Source organism: Oncorhynchus mykiss, chromosome 17, assembly GCF_013265735.2.
Source record: "Oncorhynchus mykiss isolate Arlee chromosome 17, USDA_OmykA_1.1, whole genome shotgun sequence".
Classification (NCBI taxonomy): Eukaryota; Metazoa; Chordata; class Actinopteri; order Salmoniformes; family Salmonidae; genus Oncorhynchus; species Oncorhynchus mykiss.
The window spans coordinates 20,007,692-20,032,058 of record NC_048581.1 but is presented as its reverse complement, the minus strand read 5'-3'; the positions used below and the strand labels follow the sequence as shown (position 1 = coordinate 20,032,058).

The following is a 24,367-nucleotide window of genomic DNA, read 5'->3' as shown; positions in this document are numbered from 1 at the left end:
TATACATACTATATACATTTTACAGACACATTATATTTTACATTAGTTTTGTTTGTCTTTAGTCCCATCCTTCAGCCCCACTCAACCCCCTCCCATCTATCTCTGAACACCATCCAGTTGATTTCTATTTGCCATATGTTGTTTTTTTATAACATCTATTTAACTAGGCAAGTCAGTTAAGAACAAATTATTATTTACAATGACGGCCTAGGAACAGTGGGTTAACTGCCTTGTTCAGGGGCAGAACAACAGATTTTTAGGTTGTCAGCTCAGGGATTCGATCTTGCAACCTTTCAGTTAATGGCCTAAAGCTCTAACCACTAGGCTACCTGCCACCCCAGGCTGTCAGCCTAAGAGCTGTAGGGCTAAGAGCACCTCCTGTTTACTCTTAATACCATAACTTACTTAGGCCTATATTTCAATAGGCTACAGTACTGCATCAATAAATCATGAATTCCTTCATGATATCACACAGCATACAAGTCATTCATGATTTGAAATGCAATCAACCATTTTAGTTTTAAAATAAAATATAGTGAGCCTTGAATAATTAGCGTAAACAACAAATAAACCATTCCATTTCGGAAATTTAATTCACGAACGTTACAACAAACTCTGGTATGCTTATAATTTAGTGTTGTTTACATTGTTCCAAACAGTCCGAAAATGTTTATTGTAATCTTAACAGCCCCTGTTTGGCACACATAATATGCACATACTGCTTGCTCCTTACTTTATTTTTCTTGATCTCCAGTATTTTCCATAACTAGTCACTCATTCCACACATCTGACTTCCCCTTTACCTACTGAGCAACCAGTAAACATTCCCTCATTTTGCTGTAACGTGTTAGTGTTCGGAGTTTGTTATAAGCAATTATTGATGTGATTATGATATGCTATAGGCCAGGCCCTATTGGTGACACGCATGCAATACATGAAGGCAGCAAGGATTGAGGGAATGTTTTTCCTAAACAAATTAAGGATTTCAGCAACGACTTTTCAGTCAGAAATGACTGTTGCAGCTTCAGCAACACGGACAGCGCGTTAAACACTGTTAATGTTCTGTGATGGTCGCTGCAGCAGGGAGGATTGCGATCGTCCTCCCTCTAGTCATTTGTGTCTTAATTATTTATTTGAACAGTTTGCTTAAAGCATCAGACAAGCTCAGTGCATATCTGATTTGAATAAAGCACATAGGATTGTGTCTATATAATGGAAAAATACACATTATAAAATGTCAACCAAATAATTGGTCAAAAGAACAGACGACTCGGTTGACCAATATAGAATTGTTTTCTTCTTCCTGGGGACAGCTCTAATCAAAATACATAGAATCACAATACATATTGTATCGGCGCATAAGTATTGTGATCATTTCGTATTGCGAGGTCTCTGGCAATTCCCAGCTCTATTAGTGAATAAGCTAGGCCATAGGCAACTTCAACAGGTTAAGTGAGATGACATTGTAAGCCAATGAATGTACTACAATAGCTACAAGTGATGTTGAGAAAACCTGGTAAGTAGGTTGGCCTGACTTATTAACCTAAAGGTCATAAAAGAGAAATTGACAACAACTGTCAAGAGCTTCAACATCAAAATGATTTATATAAAACCAAAGGCTCTTGGTTTCTGTCTTTGTTCTGTCCATAGAAATAGATTATCTAGGAAAGGTTTGGAACCTCTAACCCTCATTCTAGTTCTGTGGTTCCATCTCACAGCCTGTAGTACAGTAATAGCATCATTTGTATGTAGTAATAGGCTACAGTATGAAGCCTAATAAAGTTGTCTTTTATGCTCTAGGTATGCGTGTGTGTAGTGTAGAAAAAGAGCAGGCTTGGCAACAGATCAGAGCTAAGGGAAAGGTTAGCACTGCTGCTGAGAGTAGGTGTTTGTGTGTGTCTAATCTTTGGGAGGAAGCGGTCTTCAAAGCATAAGACTCATAAAACCTATAGGGGTAGAAAGGGGTCCTGTTGATCCCGTTAATGACAAAGAGATAAGCTTAAAGGCCCAATTTCTGCTGTTTTTATATCAAATAAATTCTGTAATAGCTCACAATTAAAAATGGTCAAAAATAACAAATATTGCTTTATTAGCAAAAAAAACGAAATTATTTTGCTAGGACTGTCAGAGTGGTCTGAGTGGGGAAACTGGAAACTTGCTGTTATTGGCAGAGGTTTGTAACTCTGTTATTCATCTATTAATTCATTTTCCCCTAGTGATGTCATCAGGCAAGCTGAAACTCCACCCATGCAAAACCAAGTGATTAGAAGGTCCTGTGTAGATAGTTGCTAGTAGAAAATACAATCAGGAAATAACAATGATCAAATGCGTTCACACTTTTACAGTGTTAGTTTCATCAGCTGTTGTACAATATTATACAAAAACACAGGAAAAACTGAATGTTGACTACACAGGGTCTTTAATATTGCTCTGTAGGTACATTTTGTGCTGCTCTTCTCAGTAACAGTTATGTTCACTCAACAGAGAAGTATCTAGCAGCACGGACTTCACTGACTTAGGATAACTGAACTCTATATTAGGCTACTAATAGAGAGAAAATAGATGGTGAATATTAAAAATACATAAATAACAATGAGACTGTATACTGTGAACTAGGCCTAGAGCAAAGCAGCAATCACCGAATGACCTCTGACTCAACCCAGATTCTAATGAACTAAGAGAAAGGTGATGGACATTGAATATCAAAACACATGACTGTATAAAATAATAGTTGGTTGCATCAAAGCAGGCAGCTTCTTTGTATTTTCTTTTGGGTCCCTCAAATAGGGTCGTCATTACTTGCCACAAAGTCATAAACCCCGTGCCACAAAGTCACTGCTAAACTTAAGACCAAAAAGCACATTTGTGTTTTCATGTAGAGTATTTTTACGATATAGCCAATTTTGACTTTGTGGCATTGGTAACTTGAGGGTTTCCACAAATAGGGTAAGTAGGCTATCACATCAATCATGTCTTAGAAAAAGGCAACTATGCAACACGGCAGTGGGGTCTGGGGTTGCCTGGCGACTCATTCTGAATTTCATTTTGCTGCTCTAACTATCATTCAGTCAGACTGCCATCGTAGAAGTCCTTTCTGCTGACGTTAAAGTGAGGGCCGTTACACAAAACAAGTCATCTGCGATTGGATTGTCTCTAACCAATCAGAGTATCAAAAGCAATGACCATTTCTGAAACACCGCTTTACCCACGTGTTCAGGCTCTGGCCACACCCTTCAGTTACTGGAGCCAACCAAAACGGTTTGAACGTGTTCGCATTCGAGAAGTCCTCTGGGAGGAGATCAAATTCAGACTCATTGTGGAGAATACATTTTAATGGGCGTGGCGTTTGGCCGGAGAGATGTGGATTGGTGACCAGGCATAGTCTGGGGTGCATCAAGTGTCAAAATCCCAACAATAAACATGGCAACGGCAAGCAGAGAACTAACCTACTGGCCCTCACCTAAACAAGCAGTGGGTGTGATGTCAGGGTTTGTTTATTCTTTAAATTCCTCTTCAAAATCATAAAATGTACCCAAAGGTTTGAAACAAACATGAGCTAGTTTAATAATATGCAGGTGACCGAACCGAAGGAGCACGCTCTCTCACTCTCTCCCCCCCAACTCCAGAAAAATTACTTGTGGGCGAAGTCATGCTGTAGAAAAAGCACATAAGGTCAAGGGTCACGGAGCGCAGCAACTTTCCAGTTATTTTTCATCACTGACTGACTAAATGTATCATTCCAGATTCCACTCCATGGAGAGGAACCAAAAGGAGAGGAACCAAGTTTGGGATGAATGACAGGCAGTGCAATACATGATATACATAAAATGAGAAGGCTGGACACCATTTTCCTCTGATTATTATGATGATGATCCACCATCACTGTAGCTTTCCTCAATTCACGTGCCAATTGTTAAGCCTCTACTTGTATAATGTAGCCTATAGCCAGTTGGTGGACATCTTGGGCAAAGCAAGCAGTCACTACTACCAATCCTGCCAAGTCTTCCCATGTTGTTGCGTCATGTTTGCTCAAGACTGGCCAATTTTCTTCTTCTCTGTCCTCTCCCTTTGAGTATTGCATAATTATACGCATATATCATCATCACTGGAATAAAGTTGGAATAACACATGATATGATACAATCACTACAATTGTGCAAATACATTTAGTTGCCAGATTTGTGATTGATTGTTCCAAAGTCCTTAACCCCCAATCTCCCCATGTCCACTCCTGAATGAATGAATGACAGACAGAGTTTATGTCTGCTCTCTTTCCCTTGCATATCTTTTTTCATTTTACAAAGCATTTAGCTAACTAGGCAGGCTTAACAACTCTCTCACTGACTGACTATCAAAGATGATTACAACCAATAGGCCTAATACTACGCAGCTCCTGTAATGTGTGTCTACATTTGACAGTGATGGCAAGAGATGCACTGGTGAGGTGGCAGGCAGCTACTAGCTACATAACCAGCCCACAGCACAAGCAGGATGTAACCGTGCCAATGACAAATCCGTGGAAAGAGAGATTATCGATAAAACCGGTGCCACAGTTCGTGGAAGTCAAGTTACGTCCAAGATCACGATTGATATGCGTAAAAACGAGACGCAAGCCAACCTGTGTGTGTATGATACAGCAGCAAACGATGGGGTGGTCCTGCTGTTCTTGTCAGAGCCACATACTAACGTTAAGTTGCTTAGTTAGCCAGCCTACGAACTGGCTGACATAAACTAGCTAGTTAGCTATTGATTGTTTGGGAAAAGTAGCCGCAAATAGCTAGCCATTCTTAATTTAGTGTCACCCTTGTCGTGTTAACAAAATCTGTAAGCAAGCTAGCTAAATCATTTCAACTCGTCATGAAATCAAAAAACGAAACGTCAACACATCAAGCTAACTTCAGAAGCTAAGTGAGGCTGGCAAACATTTTTTGCAACCATTCAGTCAAATCGTAGAGCAAACAACTTGGACAACGTCATATCTAGGTACAATTCTGGTAGAGGAAACAAATATCAGTCTCAGTAGCTAGATGGCCTTCTTATTTATAAAAATGTATTGCTAACGTTAACCTCCAAGCTCACATACCCGAGCGTTCTGACTGCGCGGTTCCCGTAGGCCCCACCAAAAGCAGCTGTCAGACTTGGAACACCATCCCGACAATCGCGAGCCTATCACGGGGAAATAAGCAAGCACGCAACCCCACTATCGCGCTGCTCAATCCTGTAGCTACCTTCTTCAACTGTACTGACACCTAAATAATAACAACTATTATGTTCAAATAGTTAGTTTACAGATTGACACTTGGTCATTCAAGACCGTTTTCGCGTCAAGCATTTTCGCAGCGCCCTTTTCTCGCTCTCGTAGTGAAATGAGGAAAAAATAAAACATTCTCAAAACAGCCGCCATTCCGAACGAAGCTTGAACAAAAGAGTGCAGTTCTCAGCCTATCGAAAGGTTGCGTCATCAACCAAGCTATGCGGATGACAAAAGGGACATTTAAGAGGCCTACTATAAAAACATCAGCTTGATTTAAAGGTGTATTGAAAGGTATGAAATAATATAACTGTTTTACCTTCAGAGGTGTGACTCTACCATCCCTGCTTCCTCCTCTTTCCTACCACTGCTGTTGCTTGGGTCCCCTCCCTACCACCAAATTGCGTCACAAGCACGCATTACCAATGTATCACGAGACTTACTTGAACTGAAAAAGGTGTTTGGGTGAGTGTAAGTGAAAGTGGTGAAAATGTGTAATTTAGCTACCTGGCATATTTATTGTCATCATAAAAGTGTAAAAGTCAGAAAAACCCGGAATATAACTCAAAGCTTTTTCCTGGGAAAGAAATGGAATGTTTGAAGCAAGCATATATTGCTCGTAGGGTTTAGTATAAATTCGTTTATATTCGTATTCAAACAGTCAGTTAGAATAATAATGCATACCCGAAGAGGTTGGATTAGGTCTGCTCCATGAGCATCTATTTTAGCCACGACCCGAGCTGCCAACTCTCACGCATTGGCGGTGAGACACGCATTTGACCCTGTTCTCACGGCACAGCTTTTATATCACACGCATTGAAAAGTACTGATTTTATTTGTCTAATTATTCAATTGTATAGACAGCGCGTTCACTTTTCAACTGTGCTCCAAATCGTTTTGAAATCAGGGCATCTGCGCCTGCAATGTAACATCACGAGCAGAGCCTTGTCTTGCCACAGCACTGTGAACAGCGGCACATTGAAGCATATGATTGGCCTAATTATGTAAGAGATCAAGGGGATTGGAGGCATGTTTTAAAGAAACGCCCCTCAAGATTTGAGTGGCGCTAAATAGAGGGAGAGACCACGTTCTGTGCTGAGGTGTGTGCACAACGGTAGCGCGCGGTTTTATGTACGATGTCGTCAACAAAATGTGCTTGCTGTTACTGCCTTCCCTATTGCAGAATCCAGATTTTAGACAGCATGTACTAATGTCGATTTCCTCCACGTTTGCATTAGTCCCCTCGTTTGGTGATTGGCATTTAGGTTGTGACAACGAACAGGCAGCAGACAGACCCACACAGTTTTAGTAGGGAAGTTTGGCATTGTGACCTAATTGGTAACTATAACAAATAATTTGGTCAAACAGATTGTGAACCCAACACTACGTTTGATTCAAGAGGGGGGACAAAACAATATAACAATTATTTGGTTTTGGTGAAGGGGTAGATTTATGTGATTTTCAGGAGATTGTATTATCTATTTACTTTATTTAGTCTGATCAGTGGATCAATTCTCATTCTTAACATTGGGCTAAATTTTCAGCAAGAACACTACTGTTATTCCCCACATGTATTTTATTATTCAGCTCCTTCCCAATTTTGCTAGTGTATTTAAGTAAGTGAATTTAAGTAAGTGAATTTAAGTAAGTGTATTTAAGTAAGTGAATTTAAGTAAGTGTATTTAAGTAAGTGTATTTAAGTAAGTGAAATCTGATATGCTGACCTGTGTCTTTGAAAATGATTTTTTTATTAGAATTTTTTTATTTATTTAACCAGGTAGGCCAGTTGAGAACAAGTTCTCATTGACAACTGCGACCTGGCCAAGATAAAGCAAAGCAGTGCGACACAAACAACAACACAGAGTTACACATGGGATAAACAAGCTACAGTCAATAACACAAGAAAAAAAAGAAAGTCTATATACAGTGTGTGCAAATGATATGAGGCTATGTATTTTTTCAGCCGGTCATGAACAGTTTTGAATACGTCATACAAATAAGCATTGGATATTAAATGCTCCAGGAATCAAATATAATTTTTGACATTGTAGAATTGTGTGGCGGTTCTAGCTTGTATGAACCCCTGTGCTAACTTGTTGTATTGCTCCCTGGGCGAACCCCTGTGCTAACTTGTTGTATGGCTCCCTGGGCGAACCCCTGTGCTAACTTGTTGTATGGCTCCCTGGGCGAACCCCTGTGCTAACTTGTTGTATGGCTCCCTGGGCGAACCCCTGTGCTAACTTGTTGTATGGCTCCCTGGGCGAACCCCTGTGCTAACTTGTTGTATGGCTCCCTGGGCGAACCCCTGTGCTAACTTGTTGTATAGCTCCCTGGGCGAACCCCTGTGCTAACTTGTTGTATGGCTCCCTGGGCGAACCCCTGTGCTAACTTGTTGTATGGCTCCCTGGGCGAACCCCTGTGCTAACTTGTTGTATGGCTCCCTGGGCGAACCCCTGTGTTAACTTGTTGTATGGCTCCCTGGGCGAACCCCTGTGTTAACTTGTTGTATGGCTCCCTGGGCGAACCCCTGTGCTAACTTGTTGTATGGCTCCCTGGGCGAACCCCTGTGTTAACTTGTTGTATGGCTCCCTGGGCGAACCCCTGTGCTAACTTGTTGTATGGCTCCCTGGGCGAACCCCTGTGCTAACTTGTTGTATGGCTCCCTGGGCGAACCCCTGTGCTAACTTGTTGTATGGTTCCCTGGGCGAACCCCTGTGCTAACTTGTTGTATGGCTCCCTGGGCGAACCCCTGTGTTAACTTGTTGTATGGCTCCCTGGGCGAACCCCTGTGCTAACTTGTTGTATGGCTCCCTGGGCGAACCCCTGTGCTAACTTGTTGTATGGCTTCCTGGGCGAACCCCTGTGCTAACTTGTTGTATGGCTCCCTGGGCGAACCCCTGTGCTAACTTGTTGTATGGCTCCCTGGGCGAGCCCCTGTGCTAACTTGTTGTATGGCTCCCTGGGCGAACCCCTGTGCTAACTTGTTGTATGGCTCCCTGGGCGAACCCCTGTGCTAACTTGTTGTATGGCTCCCTGGGCGAACCCCTGTGTTAACTTGTTGTATGGCTCCCTGGGCGAACCCCTGTGCTAACTTGTTGTATGGCTCCCTGTGCGAACCCCTGTGCTAACTTGTTGTATGGCTCCCTGGGCGAACCCCTGTGCTAACTTGTTGTATGGCTCCCTGGGCGAACCCCTGTGTTAACTTGTTGTATGGCTCCCTGGGCGAACCCCTGTGCTAACTTGTTGTATGGCTCCCTGGGCGAACCCCTGTGCTAACTTGTTGTATGGCTCCCTGGGCGAACCCCTGTGCTAACTTGTTGTATGGCTCCCTGGGCGAACCCCTGTGCTAACTTGTTGTATGGCTCCCTGGGCGAACCCCTGTGCTAACTTGTTGTATGGCTCCCTGGGCGAACCCCTGTGTTAACTTGTTGTATGGCTCCCTGGGCGAACCCCTGTGCTAACTTGTTGTATGGCTCCCTGGGCGAACCCCTGTGCTAACTTGTTGTATGGCTCCCTGGGCGAACCCCTGTGTTAACTTGTTGTATGGCTCCCTGGGCGAACCCCTGTGCTAACTTGTTGTATGGCTCCCTGGGCGAACCCCTGTGCTAACTTGTCATTTTTATTCAGACATTTGGAACAACATAAATAAAAAAAACTCAGAAATATAAAAATAAGTAACAAAGACAAATAACAACAAATTGTAGTTTATAAATAAAAATAAAAAATATAATTTAATTATTAAACTATTACCCTATTGCTAACAAAAACACACAAATAAAACTAAATTGCACCAATCCTATATCACACGAATACACAAAGAGAATAACACACTTATTGAGAAGAGAACCTGATTATTACACTATTGAACTTCAAACAAGAAACACACACAACTAAATTGCACAACTAATTGCATTACTAATTGCATTAGTACTGTACTAAGTTAGAGGTGCGCTATTTGATAGATTCCCCGCTACCCCTACCTCTGGTTTCCAGTGGGGAGACCTGAGGTCAACCTACCCCCGTCCCACTCCCCATCTCATACAAACTAGAATCAGGGCGCCCAGTCCGACAAGGTTGATTGACCCACAGTCCCACACGGTGACATGATATTATTGACATGACGTGCAAATGAGTGATAGAAAACCATCTCGCAAATGTCACCATTCTGAATATTTGTTGTTTCTTTGTGTTTTTTAAATTCATATATATATATATATTGTGTGTGGACTCCCCATGCCGCCCCCGGCAAGATGCTGCCCTGGGCGGCTGCCCATGCCGCCCCCGGCAAGATGCTGCCCTGGGCGGCCGCCCATGTCGCCCCCGGCAAGATGCTGCCCCGGGCGGCTCCCCATGCCGCCCCCGGCAAGATGCTGCCCCGGGCGGCTGCCCATGCCGCCCCCGGCAAGATGCTGCCCCGGGCGGCTCCCCATGCCGCCCCCGGCAAGATGCTGCCCCGGGCGGCTGCCCATGTCGCCCCCGGCAAGATGCTGCCCCGGGCGGCTCCCCATGCCGCCCCCGGCAAGATGCTGCCCTGGGCGGCTGCCCATGTCGCCTATGCCTAAATCCGCCACTGGTGTGCATGCTAGGCAGAGATGGTAGGGGGTCTCACAACTCATAAACGCATCATATCAAATTCATTTACGCTTACGAGTTGAAGATCCTTGGCATCATCTTACTGTACATAGACAATAGTTTTGTCTATGTAGAGTAAGATGATGCCACTGATATTCAACTAGTAGGCATAAACCACCTGAATATTGATAATTATTCGATTTTTCTTGAAGGTTGGGTGATCTTGAAAAATGTATTGTTATAACAACAACATTTTCAAACACTTAGCACTTGGAAAATATACAGGGTCAGGGGTGGCCAACCCTCTTGGAGAGCAAATTACATTTTCTTCCAGCCTGATTTTAAAGAGAGTTCACCCAAATTACAAAATACAAATGTTTGTGTCCTTACCTTGAAAGCAGTCTATGGACAAGGAGAGTGCAATCTATAATTTGGTTACCCACTGTCATGAACCGTTAATATTAACATTTCCTGTGGAGAGCCTTGGTGTAGTGGTACATGTCCTTGGCACATGTCACATACAACTTTCCACCCGAGAACAGGGATCAATCCCTACTTCCAACCTTCCCATTGTTTCTAGCATTTGCCTGTCTCCCTATATCATTTCATTATTGTCTGAACAAAGTGTAAAATTACTTAAAAAACATGTTTACAAAAAAATATTAGCATACTTTAAATGTCAAAGTAACAATGTCGTTGAAATCTGAGAGCTCGTTTCATGTTCAAAGCCTCCTGTGGTTTTTATTTTCTTATCCCCCCCCCCCTCCCTCCCCAATTGGCCTAAGCCATGTCAAAATATGTAGAATTCCAGGAAATTAGCTTTAAAACTAACATTTTACTGGTGGAGGACCCCTAGCCCCCATCTAGGGGTTGTGCCAGGAGGCAATGCAACTCGCATAGCAAATCCCACTCCAAGCTTTCTTTAAAAGTTGGCAGCCCTGCACTGCCTACCTCTACATATGACATATCTTCTCATTCCTTATTTTCTCTCTAGGTTAGATAGGATATGTTTAAATTAAATTATGTAAAGAAAATTCGTGATTTCTGTCTTTATCACATTTATATGATGTGTAGTGTTTTTTTTTTTTTTTTTAGATTTTATGAACTCAATATAAACTTCCAACTCTGCCCACCAGATGGCTGCAATGCGATGCACTGTTTCTAAACCGGGTCGTAAAATCGTAGAAGAAAAAGCTAGCTGACAATCCCGGAAAGGAACAAACATTGGTTTGTTTGGCTTGGCAACCCATCACCCTGAGGTAATGTTATGGTTATGGTCAATTTCGTGACGATAACATCACGTACCTATATGACTGAAGAAGGATGAATAAATATGTTTTGAATCATCAGTGACTAAATAAATCGTGTAGTAGCTAACTAAGCTCAACAACAGTTGCTAGCCATCTTATCGTGCCTTAATATTTTGCCAGATGCCAACTATAATTATTCATGCTTTTATTTCAGCTGGGCCTAACAATACACAATGCCTGAAGTCAAATCGATGTTCAGAGAAGTGTTGCCCAAACAAGGTGAGTAACGACCATTATCAATAAAGTCTGTGGTATAAATGAGCAATTTCGTCTATCATGCAACTCAACACAGCCACCCCTTCACTTCTGCAGTGACGTTAGATGCTCTAAAATACCGTAAACACATTCCTTTCAGTAGAAGGAACACCTCGAAACACTGCCAAGTGTGTGCCGACCGATGTTATGTTCCTTCAGGTTTTTACTCCTACTGAAAATACCTCTCTGCTATCTACTGTTGAAACCGGTCACTGACCCCAAAATATACACCTACGCGTAGCCCACCAGATTAGTTTTCTCTTTACCTGAAAACTTAACTACAGTATGTTCAGAGAAAAACTGCACAGTGCTACAAGAGTATACCATGTTGATTATATTGATCATAGTATTGAGTCTATTCTATTAAGACAGTCTTGGTAAGTGTACGAGTTGGTTCATTCCTAGGCTTGTGGCATGCAGGAAACCTGGGTTTGTCTTATTTTCTGGATGCATTCTGATAACTAGAAGACAAGCCTGTAACTTCTCACTCTTGGTTATGCTACCATCCAAAGGGCAGTTGTCCATGGAGGATGTCCCCACCATGGTGCTGTGTAAGCCCAAGCTGATGCCTCTGAAATCAGTCACCCTGGAGAAACTGGAGAAGATGCAACTGGAGGCCCAGGAGGCCATCAAGCAACAGGATCTGGCACTGAAAGAGCAGCAGGAGACACAGTAGACATGCAATGGCAGCCCATGGAGTAGTAGGGTCAGTAGACACAAAATGGACAATAGTCAGAGTAGTTTTATTATCAAGCAACAGGAACTGAATGAGCCACAATGGAGGACAGTAGCTACACAAGTAGACACAAAATGGACTACAGACAGAAGTTAAGATGGATACAATGGAGGGCAGAGGTTCACACTAGTCACAACCTAATATTGCAATATAGCACTGTTGGCATCAATCTCATGGATTATTTTGATTGCTGTGAATGTATAATAGCCTTGTAATTATGGGAAGTCTTATTTCTGAGAGAAGTTGAATTGGAGTTTAGGTAAATAACATCTGTTGTGAACATGTTCTTCAAATAAAACTAAGATTTATTTCCCCTTTTATGGTGTTTTCTAAATCTAGTACCATGATTCAAGTCATCTTTCATCTACTCACACAAACACATTGACAATAGCAAACATTTTGTATAGCAATTTATTGGAACTTTTGACAATCATGGAGCAATTAAGACTTGGTACATTTCACAACAGTGTTCCCCAAATATAAAAATAAACATTCTGGACACCATTTTGTTGTGAAATGATCGCAAACTTGTTCCCAATCTCTTAACTTTATTTTTTATTAATTGCCTTGAGTAATTAAAAAAAAAAAAAAGTCAAGCACAGCATAGACTAGTCTGGTACCCAGATCTGTTTGTGCCATCTTGCCCAAATTCCTATGATAGAAGTTGTGTAAAACAGCACAAACAGATCTTGAAACCAGGCTAGAAACAGACAGCAGCTGGTGAGGGAAGGTGTTGCTTCGAACCAACGATCTGTCCCCCCTTTTCATTAAAAAGCTTTATACACAAACCAGTTTAATTCTTGTACAAACACTTTCATCTAGAACAAGAAAGGAGTGGCAGTGAAATAAAGAGAAAATCTAAAAACAACATGGAATGACTCGTTGAGGTGTGGCACTTTCTGGGTTTTTAGCTTATACATGTATACTCAAACACCTTAAATGGGTGTATCGTCTAACTTTTCTTCAACTAAAGAACAAAGTGCGATTTTACGCATTTTTTTTAATTTTTTATGTACATTCTTTCTCTGTTAAGGAAAACAACTGACATGGATCATAGTAAAAAAGTAGCTTCAGTTTAGCGGAACATCTCTGGCACAAAATGGCTTCTCAGTAGCTTTCCAATTTGAAGCGACCGCCGTCCCCCTCGCTCACAAATCTCTTCCGGCCCCTGTGAAAATAGCCAAAATCAGTACATCTCCATCAATCTTAAAACATGGATGTGTGTGAGAGAGAAACAAAAATAGCAAATTAAAAAGATACTTACCGACTAGGACAAAGATCCCTCAGCTTTTCACAGATGAAGCCAGCACTGAAACTCTTGTCGACAAACTGCTCCAAGATGAAGTACGCACGAGGGACGTCGATGTTGATTTCAGCTATGTCCATGTAAACTCTTTCGTATCCCTGCAAACAAGATAATTATGTAAACAGTGACTTTCAATGTAATTCCAATGAAAAAAATACGTGTGGAACATTTTATAGATCACATCAATGGTAAACAAGATGCAGTTGATTTTAGGTAAAAAGTATTATATATCCCATTGGTTCTCAACACCAGGTGGCGCCATATGCACTGCAGTAGTATAATGTTACCACCAGGTGGCACTCAAGCCCACCCTTCTCATTTGGTCCACAGTGATGATGGAGGACACCCACAGAAACTTCAGCAGCTGCAGAACCATTTTGAACGTTTTCTCCCCTTTGGATTCCAGGACCATGACTATGGCCTATTGATAATAGGAAGACAAGATGAATAACTTTTCTTACAATCAACCAAGGAAAATTCAGTATGTCAGTTTGATATTCTCAAGCAAAACAACCCTCCAACAGAGAGTACATTTCCAATGCACCTACAGGTAATACGTTCATACAAGATAACATGAAAACTGGGGAAAGAAAAACTAGACAACGGATGCCGTGAGTTACCTCATAGACAAACTCATGGTGGAAGTGTGGCACCTCCAGTTCTCTCAGACACCTCTCTGCTTCCTTGTTGTCTCCAGACAGAAGATACTCCTTCAGCAACAGGGTCATCTGATACAAGTAGAGAAAATGGGATATCCAAAGTCAATGTATGCCCATCGTACACCTGAGGTTCATCGATGACAACAAAAAGGCCCGCTCATAGATAGGGAATAGGAAGAACACATGAAACTAAGACATAGTTCAGCAACGGCTGAGATATTCACGTGAAGGGTGGCATGTACCTCCGAGTAGCCGTAATGGACGTGTCGATATCATGTGATCACTGGAGACATCAGTTAAACTAAAGCAGGTCTTGGTGACCTCACCCTTTCATAGTGAAAGCTCAATGAAATTTACATTCCAATAACTTAATTTGGAGAACAGCACAGACAGGATTTAAATAGCTGGCAGACAAAGGACAGAGCATAGAGAACACACCTGACAAGCAGCTCGTTCCGTCCTCTATAAAATGAGCAGGTCTCACCTCTCTGACGAGCTGGGTGACAGGTCTCTGACCCCCACCTGTTCCCCAGAGGTTGTCGATGCGCAGGCCGCCCATACCCATCTTCAACAGCACCGCTGCCCGGTCCAAGGCCGCCCTATATGGGAAAAAACATGGCGGCACGTCAGTGTGGACGCTGTCATCATTCAGTCAATCATCTACCTCCCTCGTTCATGGAATTCTCCTTCCCTTAGTCATGAATTCTGCTGCCCTGGTTTATACCCTCTCATTCCAAACTCCCATAAACCATCCCTCGGGATGTATTAGATTTCCCTCAAGTTCTGTCAATGCATTCATAGAACGAAGACATTTAATTACGTAAACTCTGCCTGACAACAAGCCACCAACTAGTCTGTAATCCATGTATGACACTCCCCCAAAAGCTTCACTCATTGGTCTCTGTGAATCCGCCCACCAAATTACAAGGCGAAACACAACATAACTCAAGGGGTTCCCAAACTTTTTGGGGCCGGGGGACCCCTTTTATGATAGCAAATTCATCAAGGACCCCTCAATATCAGAACACAACTCCAACGTTAGAGAGTGTGATAAAACATGTTTTTATTACGATTGCTGCAGTGCATTCTAAGTCTCAAGACCTGGGAAAGAACATTTTAAAAGGCCCCCCCCTCTGCATCGGAGAGAACATTTTGCCATTTTAAAGCTAATTTCCTGAAACTCCACACATTTTCCCACAGAGCAGGCAATTTTACAGTAGAGTTGAAAAACTGGTATGGAGTTGAAAACTGAATCTTTGATGGAGTATTGTAGATCTCTGTGAGCCTCCCAGACCTGGTTGTGCCTATAAGGGTATACTGTAAACCCCCTCAACATCTCCATGATCATACCACATAGAAATGCGAGAAGGCGTTTCGTGTTTAATAAGGACACCAACACATACCTTGCATGGACACAGTCGACTCTCCCCTTGTAGCCGTCTAAGTAGCTCTTGGAGAGGATCTGGTCTTTGACAGCCCGGGCAATGAATTGGCCGACGAGCTGAAAGACAAAAAGAAAACACTGTTAACACACACTGGTCTCGAACACTGTTCTCTCTGGTCCACCCAAAACAACAGAACAGGAAGTTAGCTCTGCCAACAAAGAAATCAAAATAAAGAGGACAGACTGAACTGTTGCCAAATAGCCCATGGGCCTGAAATATCCTGCCTGCAGAATAATGTAATCCATTTGGAAATGAAGCATCAGGAACACATGTAAGTGTAACTGCACAGCCATAAACCATTATAGTACAATACACACATTTTTATAATGAATTACTGCAGAGGCAAATAGACAACACATCACTTACATTTAGCATCAAAGTAGGCCAATGGAGAGCCCAGAGGCTGGATGGATGCATAAACACTTGTTGTTTGGGATGAGGTGACAGTGGCAGTGTTTGTTGACATGAGTCAGAGATATGAGAGCGAGCGTGACGGGGATGAGAAAAGCCAGAGAACGAGCTGGCCTTGCTGTTCTGGACAGGACAAACTGGACAAAGCCTGTTGCTAACAAGCCATTGTGTCTGTGCAGACAAGAGAGCCCCAAACTCATCTGACCAGAACCAGTCTGGAAAGAGAGGAATGAGAGAGAAAGAGACTGCACAGTCAGGGGGAAGAACAGAGAGAGGGTGGCCTTGCAGGGAAGTGAGAGAGAGAGAGAGAGAGTAGGAGGACAGACACGTGAGAGAGAAAGTGAGAGAGGGAGGGATGATAAATAACCCTTGTATCAGCCTCCTACGCTGAGCTAGCATTTTGTGCCTGGCGCTGCCGAGACAATGAGGCGAGAGATCGCATGTCTGCTCTGTGTGGACGGGGAGAACAGAAAGAAAAGAGCTGAAACTCACCATCGCTTTCTTTTTATCTACAGTAAACAGTACCACAGTGTTATTCAGTGGTGTAAAGTACCGAAGTAAAAATACTGTTAGGCACAACTTTAGTTTTGTACTTTACGTTTATTACTCCACTACATTCCTAAAGAAAATAATGTACTTTTTACTCCATACATTTTCCCAGACACCCAAAAGTACTCGTTACATTTTGAATGCTTAGCAGGACAGAAAAATGGTCCAATTCACACACTTATCAAGAGAACATCCCTGGTCAGCCCTACTGCCTCTGATCTGGAGGACTCATTAAACACAAATGCGTAATTTGTCAATTATGACTGAGTGTCCCTTGGCTATCAGTAAATATATACAGTACCAGTCAAAAGTTTCCATACATCTACTCATTCAAGGGTTTTCTATATTTTTACTATTTTCTACATTGTAGAATAATAGTGAAGACATCAAAACTATGAAATAACACATATGGAATCATGTAGTAATAAAACAAATAAGTGGTGAACAAATCAAAATATATTTTATATTTGAGATTCTGCAAAGTAGCCCCCCTTTGCCTTGACAACTTTGCACACTCGTGGCATTCTCTCAACCAGCTTCATGAGGTAGTCACATGAATACATTTCAATTAACAGGTGTGCCTTGTTAAAAGTTCATTTGTGGAATTTATTTTCTTCTTAATGCTTTTGAACCAATCAGTTGTGTTGTGACAAGCTAGGGGTGGTATACAGAAGATGGCCCTATTTGGTAAAAGACCAAGGCCATAATATGGCAAGAACAGCTCAGATAAGCAAAGAGAAAACAGTCCATTGTTACTTTAAGACATGAAGGTCAGCCAATAAGGAAAAGGTCAAGAACTTTTAACATTTCTTCAAGTGTAGTCATTGTCAATAACAATTTGTTCTTAACTGGGCTTGCCTAGTTAAATAAAATAAATAACGAAGCGCTATGATGAAACTGGCTCTCATGAGGACCGCCACAGAAAAGCACGACCCAAAGTTACCTCTGATGCAGAGGAGAAGTTGATTAGTTACCAGCCTCAGAAATTTCAGCCCAAATAAATGAAGTAACAGACAACTGTTCAGAGGAGACTGTGTGAATCAGGACTTCATGGTCGAATTGCTGAAAGGAAACCACTAAAGGACACCAATAAGAAGAGACCTTATTGGGCCAAGAAACACGAGCAATGGACATTAGACCGGTGGAAACATGTCGTTTGGTCTGATGAGTCCAAATGTGAGATTTTTGGTTCCAACCGCCGTGTCTTTGTGAGACGCAGAGTAGGTGAACGGATGATCGCCACATGTGTGGTTCCCACCGTGAAGCATGGAGGAGGAGGTGTGATGGTGCTTTGCTGGTGACGGTCTGATTTATTTAGAATTCAAGGCAAACTTAACCAGCATGGCTACCACAGCATTCTGCAGCAATACGCCATCCCACCTGGTTTGCGCTTAGTGGGACTATAATTTGTTTTTCCAACAGGACAATGACCCAAACCACCTCCAGGCTGTGTAAGGCCTATTTAACCAAGAAGGAGAGTGATGAGTGCTGCATCAGATGACCTGGCCTCCACAATCACCAAACCTCAAACCAATTGATATGGTTTGGGATGAGGTGGACTGCAGAGTGAATTAAAGCAGCAAAAAAGCACTCCGCATATGAGGGAACTCCTTCAAGACTGTTGGAAAAGCATTCCAGGTGAAGCTGGTTGAGAATTCTTCAACTGGGCTTGATTGAGCTTGCCTGGCGCAGTGGAACGGAACACACAAACCTTGTCCACCTGGCACTCTAAGGCAAATGTATTTGAAATACTGTTTGAACCCAGCTCTGTTATGCACACAGGGTACAGTACAACAACATACATCCCACACAGTAGTGACACCAACAACAAAAAGCATTGTATCTGGGACAAATCATTCCCACATCTTGTAATGAATAAACTGTCATGGTAAAAAAACATTGATACAACAGCAGCTAAAATGGGGAGAAGTCTGTCCATAATAAAGCGCTGCTCTGCCTTCTTAACAGCACTATCAACAAGGCAGGTCCTACAGGCCCTAGTTGTCACACCTGGACTACTGTTCAGTCTTGTGGTCAGGTGCCACAAAGAGGGACAGGAAAATGACAATTGGCTCAGAACAGGGCAGCACGGCTGGCTCAGAACAGGTCAGCACGGCTGGCAGCACGGCTGGCTCAGAACAGGGCAGCACGGCTGGCCCTTAAATGTACACAGAGAGCTAATATTAATAATATGCATGTCAATCTCATGGCTCAAAGTGGAAGAGATTGACTTCATCACTACTTGTTTTTGTAAGAAGTGTTGACAAGCTGAATGTACCGAGGTGTCCGTTTAAAAACTACTAGCACACAGCTCGGACAGCCATGCATACTAGAGGTCGACCGAGTAATCAGGGCCGATTTCAAGTTATAACAATCAGTAATCAGCCTTTTTGGACGCCGATTACATTGCAATTCACGAGGAAACTGCATGTAAGGCTGTCACCTGTTACTCGAGTGCAGTGTCAAAAGGACCTTGTGGCTGCAAGGAGCCAAGTTAAGTTGCTAGCTAGCATTAAACTTTGCTTATAAGCAATCTTCACATAATCACTAGTTAATTTAGTAATATCATCAACCATGTGTTGACCTAACTTGTCCTGCGTTGCATATAACCAATGCGGTTCCTGTAAATGTATCATCGAATCACAGCCTACTTCAACATCGCCAAACGGGTGATGATTTAACAAAAGTGCATTCGTGGAAAAAGCACAATTGTACCTAACCATCAATGCCTTTCTTAAAAGCAATACACAGAAGTACATTTTTTAAACCTGCATATTTAGTTAAGAAATTAGTGTTAACAGGCAATATTAACAAGGGAAATTGTGTCACTTCTCTTGCGTTCATTGCACGCAGAGTCAGGGTATATGCAACAGTTTGGGCCGCCTGGCTCGTTGCGAACTGTGAACTAATTTGCCAGCATTTTACATAATTATGACATAACATTGAAGGTTGTGCAACGCAACAGCAATATTTAGACTGGATGCCACCCGTTAGATAAAATACTGAACGGTTCCATATTTCATTGAAAGAATAAACGCTTAGTTTTCTGGATTTGACCACATTAATGACCAATGGCTCGTAGTTCTGTGTGTTTATTATAATTAAGTCTATGATTTGATAGAGCAGTCTGACTGAGCAGTGGTAGGCAGCAGCAGGCTCGTAAGCATTCATTCATTCAGCACTTTACTGCGTTTGCCAGCAGCTCTTTGCAATGCTTGATGCACAGCGCTGTTTATGACTTCAAGCCTATCAACTCCTGAGATTAGGCTGGCAATACTAAAGTGCCTATTAGAACATCCAATAGTCAAAGGTATATAAAATACAAATGGTATAGAGAGAAATAGTCCTATAATTCCTATAAATAACTACAACCTAAGACTTCTTAACTGGGAATATTGAACCTCCAGATGTCATATGTTCTCATGTTCTGAGCAAGGAACTTAAACGGTCGCTTTTTTACATGGCACATTTTGCACTTTTACTTTCTACTCCAACACCTTTTGCATTATTTAAACACGTTTTATTATTTATTTGAGACTAAATAGATTTTATTTATGTATTAAGTTATAATAAAAAGTGTTCATTGTTCATTCAGGATTGTTGTAAATATTATTACAAATGAGAAAAAAAATTGTTGGCTGATTAACTGGTATGGGATTTGTTTTGGTCCTCCAATAAATCGGTCGACCTCTAATGCATACCCCACAAGACATTTTACACTGCTGCTACTCTGTTATTGTCTATGCAGTCACTTTAATAACTACCTACATGTACATAATACCTCGACTAACCGGTACCCCCTGTATATAGCCTCGCTATTGTTATTTTACTACCGTTCAATTTGTTACTTTTATTGGCTTACTGGTGCTCTTTCATGCCGTCCCTAGGAGGGGTGCTTCACTTGAGTGGGTTGAGTCACTGACGTGATCTTCCTGTCTGGGTTGGCGCCCCCCTTGGGTTGTGCCGTGGCAAAGATCTTTGTGGGCTATACTCGGGCTTGTCTCAGGATGGTAAGTTGGTGGTTGAAGATATCCCTCTAGTGGTGTGGGGGCTGTGCTTTGGCAAAGTGGGTGGGGTTATATCCTGCCTGTTTGGACCTGTCCGTGGGTATCATCGGACGGGGCCACAGTGTCTCCCGACCCCTCCTGTCTCAGCCTCCAGTATTTATGCTGCAGTAGTTTGTGTCAGGGGGCTAGGGTCAGTTTGTTATATCTGGAGTACTTCTCCTGTCTTATCCGGTGTTCTGTGTGAATTTAAGTATGCTCTCTTTCTCTCGGAGGACCTGAGCCCTAGAACCATGCCTCAGGACTACCTGGCATAATGACTCCTTGCTGTCCCCAGTCCACCTGGCCGTGATTTATGAACATCTTGGCCATGTTCTGTTATAATCTCCACCCGGCACAGCCAGAAGAGGACTGGCCACCCATCATAGCCTGGTTCCTCTCTAGGTTTCTTCCTAGGTTCTGGCCTTTCTAGGGAGTTTTTCCTAGCCACCGTGCTTCTACACCTGCATTGCTTGCTGTTTGGGGTTTTAGGCTGGGTTTCTGTACAGCACTTTGAGATATCAGCTGATGTAAGAAGGGCTTCATAAATACATTTGATTTGATTTTGATTTGATCTCTATTCCACATCAGGTAACTGACCTAAGCAGTAGAATCAGACAAAAAAAACTGGTAAAAATACACCTTTTGGAACAGCGATGACTGTGAAGAGACAAAGGTACAGACCAACGCATATTGTTGTATGGTGGTATTATACATGTTGTATTGTAGTGGTGTAATATTGTTGTATGATGGTATTATACATGTTGTATTGTAGTGGTGTAATATTGTGGTATTATACATGTTGTATTGTAGTGGTGTAATAATGTTGTATGGTGGTATTATACATGTTGTATTGTAGTGGTGTAATATTGTTGTATAGTGGTATTATACATGTTGTATTGTAGTGGTGTAATATTGTTGTATTATACATGTTGTATTGTAGATGTGTAGTGATGTAATATTGTTGTATGGTGGTATTATACATGTTGTATTGTAGTGGTGTAGTGGTGTAATATTGTTGTATGGTGTTATTATACATGTTGTATTGTAGTGGTGTAGTGGTGTAATATTGTTGTATTATACATGTTGTATTGTAGTGGTGTAATATTGTTGTATGGTGGTATTATACATGTTGTATTGTAGTGGTGTAATATTGTTGTATGGTGGTATTATACATGTTGTATTGTAGTGGTGTAATATTGTTGTATTATACATGTTGTATTGTAGTGGTGTAATATTGTGGTATTATACATGTTGTATTGTAGTGGTGTAATATTGTTGTATGGTGGTATTATACATGTTGTATTGTAGTGGTGTAATATTGTTGTATGATGGTATTATACATGTTGTATTGTAGATGTGTAGTGGTGTAATATTGTTGTATGATGGTATTATACATGTTGTATTGTAGTGGTGTAATATTGTTGTATTATACATGTTGTATTGTAGTGGTGTAATATTGTTGTATGGTGGTATTATACATGTTGTATTGTAGATGTGTAGTGGTGTAATATTGTTGTATGGTGGTATTATACATGTTGTATTGTAGTGGTGTAATATTGTTGTATTATACATGTTGTATTGTAGATGTGTAATATTGTTGTATGGTGGTATTATACATGTTGTATTGTAGTGGTGTAATATTGTTGTGTGGTGGTATTATACATGTTGTATTGTAGTGGTGTAATATTGTTGTATTATACATGTTGTATTGTAGATGTGTAGTGGTGTAATATTGTTGTATTATACATGTTGTATTGTAGTGGCGTAATATTGTTGTATTATACATGTTGTATTGTAGTGGTGTAATATTGTTGTATTATACATGTTGTATTGTAGTGGTGTAGTGGTGTAATATTGTTGTATTATACATGTTGTATTGTAGTGGTGTAATATTGTTGTATGGTGGTATTATACATGTTGTATTGTAGTGGTGTAATATTGTTGTATGGTGGTATTATACATGTTGTATTGTAGTGGTGTAATATTGTTGTATTATACATGTTGTATTGTAGTGGTGTAATATTGTTGTATGGTGGTATTATACATGTTGTATTGTAGTGGTGTAATATTGTTGTATTATACATGTTGTATTGTAGTGGTGTAATATTGTGGTATTATACATGTTGTATTGTAGTGGTGTAATATTGTTGTATGGTGGTATTATACATGTTGTATTGTAGTGGTGTAATATTGTTGTATGATGGTATTATACATGTTGTATTGTAGATGTGTAATAATGTTGTATTATACATGTTGTATTGTAGATGTGTAATATTGTTGTATTATACATGTTGTATTGTAGTGGTGTAGTGGTGTAATATTGTTGTATTATACATGTTGTATTGTAGTGGCGTAATATTGTTGTATTATACATGTTGTATTGTAGTGGTGTAATATTGTTGTATTATACATGTTGTATTGTAGTGGTGTAGTGGTGTAATATTGTTGTATTATACATGTTGTATTGTAGTGGTGTAATATTGTTGTATGGTGGTATTATACATGTTGTATTGTAGTGGTGTAATATTGTTGTATGATGGTATTATACATGTTGTATTGTAGTGGTGTAATATTGTTGTATTATACATGTTGTATTGTAGTGGTGTAATATTGTTGTATGGTGGTATTATACATGTTGTATTGTAGATGTGTAGTGGTGTAATATTGTTGTATTATACATGTTGTATTGTAGATGTGTAGTGGTGTAATATTGTTGTATGGTGGTATCATACATGTTGTATTGTAGATGTGTAGTGTGTAATATTGTTGTATGGTGGTATTATACATGTTGTATTGTAGTGGTGTAATATTGTTGTATGGTGGTATTATACATGTTGTATTGTAGTGGTGTAATATTGTTGTATTATACATGTTGTATTGTAGTGGTGTAATATTGTTGTATGGTGGTATTATACATGTTGTATTGTAGTGGTGTAATATTGTTGTATTATACATGTTGTATTGTAGTGGTGTAATATTGTTGTATGGTGGTATTATACATGTTGTATTGTAGTGGTGTAATATTGTTGTATGGTGGTATTATACATGTTGTATTGTAGTGGTGTAATGTTGTTGTATGATGGTATTATACATGTTGTATTGTAGTGGTGTAATATTGTTGTATGGTGGTATTATACATGTTGTATTGTAGATGTGTAGTGGTGTAATATTGTTGTATTATACATGTTGTATTGTAGATGTGTAGTGGTGTAATATTGTTGTATGGTGGTATTATACATGTTGTATTGTAGTGGTGTAATATTGTTGTATGGTGGTATTATACATGTTGTATTGTAGTGGTGTAATATTGTTGTATGATGGTATTATACATGTTGTATTGTAGAGGTGTAATATTGTTGTATGGTGGTATTATACATGTTGTATTGTAGTGGTGTAATATTGTTGTATGGTGCTATTATACATGTTGTATTGTAGTGGTGTAATATTGTTGTATGGTGGTATTATACATGTTGTATTGTAGTGGTGTAATATTGTTGTATGGTGGTATTATACATGTTGTATTGTAGATGTGTAATGGTGTAATATTGTTGTATGGTGGTATTATACATGTTGTATTGTAGTGGTGTAATAATGTTGTATGGTGGTATTATACATGTTGTATTGTAGATGTGTAGTGGTGTAATATTGTTGTATGGTGGTATTATACATGTTGTATTGTAGTGGTGTAATATTGTTGTATGGTGGTATTATACATGTTGTATTGTAGTGGTGTAATATTGTTGTCTGGTGGTATTATACATGTTGTATTGTAGTGGTGTAATATTGTTGTATGATGGTATTATACATGTTGTATTGTAGATGTGTAGT

At 40.7% G+C, this 24,367-nt stretch overlaps 3 protein-coding genes across 6 annotated transcripts in view; 1 reads left to right on the top strand and 2 right to left on the bottom strand.

Moving 5' to 3' along the window:
* LOC110485623 (leucine-rich repeat protein SHOC-2) overlaps window positions 1–6,016 on the bottom strand; it is a 31,050-nt gene extending 25,034 nt beyond the window's left edge. The window contains exon 1 of one of the 3 annotated variants that reach the window (XM_036949257.1): window positions 5,935–6,016. The gene's annotated coding sequence lies outside the window, so the exon portion shown is untranslated. Of the gene's footprint in view, window positions 1–5,082; window positions 5,103–5,569; window positions 5,695–5,934 lie in introns of those variants that run through there. The other 2 variants (XM_036949256.1, XM_036949258.1) reach the window with 2 other exon arrangements.
* A 4,941-nt stretch (window positions 6,017–10,957) lies between these two features.
* Window positions 10,958–12,443, top strand: LOC110485621 (BBSome-interacting protein 1). Its single transcript, XM_036949254.1, has 3 exons — window positions 10,958–11,081; window positions 11,287–11,351; window positions 11,900–12,443. The coding sequence occupies exons 2-3, from the start codon at window positions 11,306–11,308 to the stop codon at window positions 12,061–12,063; spliced, it is 210 nt and encodes a 69-aa protein (XP_036805149.1). The 5' UTR covers window positions 10,958–11,081; window positions 11,287–11,305; the 3' UTR covers window positions 12,064–12,443.
* Window positions 12,444–12,518: 75 nt separating this feature from the next.
* Window positions 12,519–24,367, bottom strand: part of LOC110485622 (programmed cell death protein 4) — a 35,838-nt gene continuing 23,989 nt past the window's right edge. For both annotated transcript variants that reach the window (XM_036949252.1, XM_036949253.1), the window contains exons 7-12: window positions 15,492–15,589; window positions 14,573–14,687; window positions 14,050–14,157; window positions 13,740–13,850; window positions 13,388–13,527; window positions 12,519–13,291 (exon numbers count right to left, since the gene is read on the bottom strand). In XM_036949252.1, the coding sequence (XP_036805147.1) occupies window positions 13,231–13,291; window positions 13,388–13,527; window positions 13,740–13,850; window positions 14,050–14,157; window positions 14,573–14,687; window positions 15,492–15,589 (633 nt within the window). In that variant the 3' untranslated portion in view covers window positions 12,519–13,230. The remainder of the gene's footprint in view (window positions 13,292–13,387; window positions 13,528–13,739; window positions 13,851–14,049; window positions 14,158–14,572; window positions 14,688–15,491; window positions 15,590–24,367) is intronic.

Bases quoted from the DNA above. Each gene is read 5' to 3' on its own strand.
- LOC110485621 (XM_036949254.1), top strand. From the start codon at position 11,306: ATGCCTGAAGTCAAATCGATGTTCAGAGAAGTGTTGCCCAAACAAG. The intron at 11,352-11,899 runs GTGAGTAACGAC...TACCATCCAAAG, and splicing joins AGAAGTGTTGCCCAAACAAG to GGCAGTTGTCCATGGAGGAT.